This window comes from Ostrea edulis, chromosome 2 (genome assembly GCF_947568905.1).
Source record: "Ostrea edulis chromosome 2, xbOstEdul1.1, whole genome shotgun sequence".
In the NCBI taxonomy this organism is placed as follows: Eukaryota; Metazoa; Mollusca; class Bivalvia; order Ostreida; family Ostreidae; genus Ostrea; species Ostrea edulis.
Genome location: NC_079165.1, coordinates 14,435,229 through 14,442,368, shown reverse-complemented (window position 1 = coordinate 14,442,368; position 7,140 = coordinate 14,435,229). Strand labels below are relative to the sequence as shown.

The 7,140-nt window shown below is 38.7% G+C and overlaps 1 protein-coding gene across 4 annotated transcripts; it reads left to right on the top strand.

Annotated features, from left to right (window-relative positions):
* The first annotated feature begins 754 nt into the window (after nucleotides 1-754).
* Nucleotides 755-5,846, top strand: LOC125682254 (uncharacterized). Of its 4 annotated transcripts, none has more exons than XM_048922724.2 (3): nucleotides 755-1,432; nucleotides 3,113-3,138; nucleotides 3,406-5,846. In XM_048922724.2, exon 3 carries the CDS (start codon nucleotides 3,453-3,455, stop codon nucleotides 4,584-4,586), a length of 1,134 nt encoding a protein of 377 aa, XP_048778681.2. In that variant the 5' UTR covers nucleotides 755-1,432; nucleotides 3,113-3,138; nucleotides 3,406-3,452; the 3' UTR covers nucleotides 4,587-5,846. The 4 variants fall into 4 exon arrangements, with proteins under 4 accessions (XP_048778681.2, XP_056012133.1, XP_048778682.2 ...); XM_048922725.2 differs by lacking the exon at nucleotides 755-1,432 and adding an exon at nucleotides 1,869-2,141; XM_056156157.1 differs by lacking the exon at nucleotides 755-1,432 and adding an exon at nucleotides 2,445-2,579.
* Nucleotides 5,847-7,140: the final 1,294 nt, after the last annotated feature.

The following is a 7,140-nucleotide window of genomic DNA, read 5'->3' as shown; positions in this document are numbered from 1 at the left end:
CCACACCGCTACAGAGCCCACACCGCTACAGAGCCCGCACCCCTACGAGAGCCCGCACTGCTACGAGAGCCCGCACCACTACAGAGCCCGCACCACTACAGAGCCCGCACCCCTACGAGAGCCCACACCGCTACAGAGCCCGCACCGCTACGAGAGCCCACGTCGTTACAGAGCCCACACCGCTACGAGAGCCCACACCGCTACAGAGCCCGCACCGCTACGAGAGCCCGCACCGCTACGACTTATGCATGGATGTCACTTCACCTGATTCTGGTGACGTCTCTATATGAGTGAAAAACTCTCATAAAAGTGTAACATTCCTCTCCTGTCTTTCTTAAATTTACAAGTAAAGTACACATGTTCTCACATGAACTTTTAGATGCCTCCTTCTAACACATGCATGGTATATATATAAAATGTATACTAGTATAGAGAGAGAGACTCCGCTAGACTCGGTCACTTTTTATAGATCATTGTTTGGAAAATACTAATTGATGTTGTGTACCGTCAATAGTATTATACAAATATCACACAGAAGTACCGTTTGAATGGACTTCCTTTCAATTGTGTTTAACAAACACCGGGACAATTTAACCGTGGGTACATCGACATACAGTGGCTCCATCTATGAACAGAACCCGTGTCTAGCTTAAGACGTCATTTTATCGTACTTTTCGTCTCGTATTATAATGTACCTTAAATTAATAGCGGAAAATATACCCCTTTGATCAGGACGTTAGTAATTAATTTCTTCGCAGTTTGACTTTACTTGGGGCGTATAATTTGTCAGTCGGATTCCGAACACCGACTGGAACGATGAAATTGTTTATCGTCAAAAGGGATCAAATTCCATGATTACGCCGTGTACTGTTCGCCCAGATAACGATACTAACTAGGGAAATGGGTGGTAATTAAACCATGCTAGACCACCATTTGGTCGTTTCCTATGCTGAATATTCTGACGTCTATTATCGGATTTTACCGGTGGAGCTAATTGGGCTTGGTGTACCCATTCCTACCGTGAGATTGGTAGAATAGGGATATTGTTGCGCCAGATTTCATCTGAAAATCGGAGAGAGGAAAAAACACAAGATGCTATTTATGCATGTTTTAGTCTTGAATGAGTGAGTGCCTCTACAAGTAGACAACTTCATTTGCCAAATCAATACCCAATGGCATGTCGGGGGGTTTAAGGAGAGAGAAATTTCTTATTGTGATACAACGTTGAAAGAAAAAGTTTGGTCATAAATCAGGGAGTCATGAGGATTACACGAGGTGCTGAGATACCTGTCAATATAATCGGATAACGTTGTTTATCTGGGGCTATTGTCACTGATGTTTCGCGTCTCGGTTTGATGGAAACGCCGCATCACAAATTGTTGTTGTAATAAAGAACGAGGATTTCTGAATGGAATTTTTACTCTGATAACGGGTAAGTGGATACATAAAAATTAATTTGGGAAGGGATATTTATTTTAAAATTTCCAGTAAAATTCACAATGATCGCTTTTCTTTTAGGATCACTCGTAATTTCCAATTTCATCAAAAATTTTAATGTTAAAATCAATTTCGGTACAGAATACTGAAAGGTTGAAATAAATTAAAATTTGAAATCATGTTAGAAAATAGTTTGGTTTACCTTTAAAATGACAAGTTTATAATAAGCTGGAGTTTCCACGTGTGTTACCTGTGGTCGCAGCTAAAGCATTGGCCCCAGTTTGCACTTGGTATGCATATGGCTCGATACATTAAAATACACTGGGGATGGGGGTAGAGCTTGAAGACATGATTTACAATACGATTGTGTGTCATTCATAATATATAATCTCAGTGTAAGTTTTACTGAGTCCACATTTGGAAGAGATCTGTCACTTGCATGCGCAGGGATTATCAGAACCGTCTCATTGCTGATGTTCAGGATTAAGAGAACCTTGGTCTTTTTCTGAAATTGATGTAAAAACACATGTTCAATAGATGGGACACTGCAATATAAGTTGCTGCAATGAAATATGGCCAGGTTAAAGGCGATTATTTTATGGAGTGAGAATGGAATTCTTATTGTTGGCACCTACTGATACACATAAAAGGAGGAAAAAAAGAACAGATACATTGGGGAGAATTTATTGAATGTCGGCATTAAGGTAATTTTAAACACAACAAATGGCACTCCTTGTTGAGTGTTTACCCGTCATTTCGTTTGTCCTTCAATAGAATGTAATCCGTCAATTTAGAAAGCTTTAATTCGAAGACAAACATCATAGACTTTTATGGACAATTTAATATTTACTTAAATTTGATGGCTAGAGATTTGCGGAAAGCAGGCAGAGAACCCGAGGTCGTAAAAAGTTGGCAAAACCTTCAACAGGTGCGTGGTGGAGTATATTTAATAAACTAACCAAAAGAGACACAATGCGTTTGATATGTTTTGCCAAGCAACCATCGGAATCTGTTTTAAGAAATCAATCACCAGGTTGTTACATGAAGGGGTTCTCGATCTCTCTTTTTGTCTTGGATACTAGTACATTATGAATCCATCATGCAGGATTCTCACATTTTGAATATTTCTGGTGTGACAGTAGGTAAGAGTTTCCTGTAGATGCACCAATTGTACCTGTAACATGCGCGCTAGATATAAATTACAAATATTTATAACTTTCTATTCACATTACCGGGGGAACAAAATGAATATGACGATCAAAAGCAAAATCACAAAGCGTCTGATCAAACAGCTTAATTAACTGATTTTTTCACACAGCAGGACAGGTTGAAGGCCTATTTCGTTAAAACTCTGCCACAAAGTAAATACTATTCACAAACTGTACGTTTGAATGAACAAAAGGAAATATTACGTTTGTTTATCTGAAATACACACCTTCACACGAGAAAACGATACAGTGAATTTCTTTAAGCCAAAGAATCAAAGATTGTAATTAAGAAAACTAAGCAAATAAGATTTTATGAAAACATTAAGGCTCTATGAAAATATCTGAGACTGAGTGTTTCTTACAACAGTCAATATTTTCTAATTATTACGGTATTGCGATAACAACAAATTAAACATTGATTTAGAAAGTTGTAATGCATTTCAATATTTTTTTTTTACTTGTTTCAGATTGATAAAGTCAGAAAGTAAAAGAAGTAAGTAATTCTTTCTGTTCATCCTTCACTATACTGCGTTCCATGGTTTGATATCTATTTTTTTTTTCAGTTTCATATTTTGTCGATACACACGTGTACAAGCCTGATGACCACGAGAGACTTAAAACATAAAAACGATCAACTTGAAACGTTCAATTTTTAAGAGACCGACTGGAGGTTATCCAAGATTTGTTTATGTTCAAAGAAGTTAACGTTCAATTTCTAAGAGACAGTTTTAAGATTATCTAAGATTTGTTTATATTTAAGGAAACACAGACCATTACCGAGCCTGGACATTTCAATAAAATGTGAATATGTTTGCCAATCAAGATCAGCGGGAACAGACGGACATTGTCGCCATGGACTTCCTCAGACAGCGGCCCAAATCGGCGACGATGAGGCTTAGAAATATAGACACCTCCTTAAGTGACCATAAACTCATTCTCCCAACAGTTGAATCAGCGGTCACTCAGTTTATTCAACTGAGCAAACGCAACAGAAGCGCAGGAAATCGAACACTCGCCGTTTCATTGCCAGACCCCGAATCTCATTGTGAACAATCTTCGGTGGAAAATATAGGAGTGCGCATGCGCTACACTCATGGTATACCCTGTGATGCTGATCTCATGAGTAAAGAAAGGCACAAGACGATGGCGTTACTCTACCATGAGTTAGCGATGGATTCTGTTGACGTTGTGTTCGATGCGAATAATCCCGACTCTCGCCGAAGTTGTTCACCGAAGAAAATTGTTGTTGGAAGTCCGACTTTGCAAGGTATGCAAGCCCAGATTCAGTCGTTGACAGAGAGTTTTGCCCATCGATGCAGAATACCTAAAAGCAGATCGCTACCCGAGTCAACTTACTTCCGTTCTATTCAAACAATGACGTCACCCGACGTTCAGCAATTACAATCTGTACAAGATACACCCACAGATGATAAATTGAAAGACGATATAGATATGTTTGATAACCTGCCCCCAGTTGTGACACCACCATTAAATGGGAATGACACGCTTACGTTTAAAGACAATAGAAATGATCGCCGGCAGGCATGTAAGAAAAAGACGCACAAGAGCAAACAAAGTAAGAAAAACAAGAAGAAAGAGACCGAAGATCACCACGACTGGGTCATTACGGATGGAATCATCAATCCGGACATCCACAGAGACGCGTACATCCGGGCTTTACAAGACGCGAGATCAAAGTATTTTCGAAAAGCTTCGCCAAATTCTTACGTTACCGAACCATATAAATTTTCATACTTTGATGTCACCAATAAAAACGAAAGAGGGAAACAACCAAAAGAGAGGGACTTCAGAAATTTTGTGGGTATGCGACGAATATTTGGAGATATCCGATTGGACGATTATTATTCTCACAGATATACAGGGAAATACATTACCAAGAAACCGGAAGTGAGGACCTTATTGAAGGACAATGTGCGCTAACTTGTTAGGGCTGTGTACATGGATTTAAGTAATATAAATTTTTTAGCTCACCTGAGTGAAAGCTCAAGTGAGCTTTTCTGATTACCTGTTGTCCGTCGTCTGTCCGTAATATTTTAACATTTTTGACTTATTCTCAAGAACCAATGTTTCAATTTGAACCAAACTTGGCAAAAAGCACCCTTAGGTGAAGAGCTTTCACGTTTGTTCAAATGAGGGGTTATGTTTTCTTCAAAGGGGAGATAACAACAAAAATAAAAAAAAACTAGGGTGGGGTCATTTAAAGATCTTCTCAAGAACCACTGGGCTAGAAGAGCTGAAATTTACACGAAAGCTTCCTGATATAGTGCAGATTCAAGTTTGTTAAAATCATGACCTCCGGGGATAGGATGGGACCACAATAGGGGATCAAAGTTTTACATGTGAATATAAAGGGAAAATCTTCTCAAGAACCACTGGGCTAGGAAAGTGCAAATTTATATTAAAGCTTCCTGACATAGTGCAAATTCAAGTTTGTCAAAATCATGACCCCCAGGGATATAATGGGGCCACAATAGGGGATCACAGTTTTACAAACAAATTTATAGGGAGAGTCTTTAAAGATCAAGTGGACCAGGAAAGTAGATATTTACATGAAAACTTCCCGACATAATGCAAATTCAAGTTTGATAAAGTCATGGGGGCAGGTTGGAGCACAATAGAGGATCAAAAATTTTCATACAAATATATAGAGGAAATCATTAAAAATCTTATGAAGAATCACTGGACCAGAAAACTTTACATTTACATGAAAGCTTCCTGTCATAGTGTAGATTCAAGTTTGTTAAAATCATGGTTCCATGGGGGTAGGATGGGGTCACAATATGGGATCAAAGTTTTTCATACAAATCTTTAAAAAATCTTCTTCTCAAGAACCATTGGGCCAAAGAAGTTTACATTTACATGAAAGGATCCTGACATAAAGTAGATTCAAGTTTGTAAAAATCATGGCCCCGGGGGTTGGTTGGTTGGGGGCCACAATTGGGATGAAAGTTTTACACGCGAATTTAAAGGGAAAATCTTTATATATAGGACAAGGTGACTCAGGTGAGCGATGTGGCCCATGGGCCTCTTGTGTAGATAAGCACGATGTTTCTGATACCATCTTGTAGTATGATCTAGTAGTGACTAAGGAACACTGTAGGTGAACGTAGTTATCATAAGTTGCATTCTCTAATGGAATTATACTGGCAGAGCAAACCTGAACAACTACCCAAACCTTAATTTGTGTGGAGCTATAGATAATTAATTACCTTGTTGGGCGACTCACCCAAACTCGGAAAATCTTCAATTTTGTTTCTGAGCGTCATGATTTCTTCTTCCAATAACACATGGATTATTTATACGATGGCCCACTTTTTCCACGGTTAAATAGGTGTGAAGATAAAGTGCAAAAATGCGGATGGAAATCGATTGATCACAGTTCCCTTGGTACGAGAGAATGGGCAACATTTTGCTGCGACTGTGTTCAGTGACTTGGGGACCTTTCTCTCTTTTTTCTTTTCTTTTTCTATCCTCAGGTTTTTACGCTACTTGAATTACATGTATGTACTTTACAGGGCGTGCATTGATACATACAGCGTATTAGTAAAGATTGAATTATGCTTCATGTCGCAAAATACATGCATCATATCTACCCCATCCATAAATTGTTTTAGAAAAAAAAAATGTTTCTTTTAAACACACAGGTAATCATTTCATTTGAAGTATGCTATATACATGTAGGCGTAAAACCTCAATCAATCAATCAATCGAAGTACAGCATACCAGACAGAATCGCTTTTGACAAATCAAAGCGTGTATGACTTAAAGCAATCAAACTGATGGAAATATTAAAAACGTTTGTACAAAAACAAAAGACAACACAATCCATTAGAACTACTTTTGATTGTTAGGTCGTGAATAATTTACTTCCGTGCAGGGACTGTGATCTTCCACTGTGAAATGCCTGTATTTTATTGCGATCTCCCGCCGAGGAAAGAATTATGATGAGTACACAGATAATCACCATAATGGATTGATTTATCACACAAGTTCTACATGTACACTGTCCAGGACAATCACAACCACATTTACCTGTCTCCAGTACATTTACCTGTCTCCAGTACATTTACCTGTCTCCAGTACATTTGGGAACTGAACAGTTGTCACAACATATACAATATTACTAATTTAATGAGATGTCACGTGGGTAATATCCTACTCCTCAATAATCTATTGCCTAATATGAAAGGTGAAGAAATAGAAGTAAGGAAACACAATACTGACTTAATTATCACCATAGCACGCCTGTCTACTTCAACGGCGGGTAAGATATCTGCATGACGCATGATTTTGCAAGATAACAAACAGTGATCAATCTCATAACTCCTATAAGCAATACAAAATAGATAGTCGGGCAAACACTGACCCCTGGATATACCAGAGGTGGGATCAGGTGCCTAGGAGGAGTAACTTAAAGCATCCCCTGTTGACCGGTCACACCCGCCGTGAGCCCTATATCTTGACCAGGTAAACG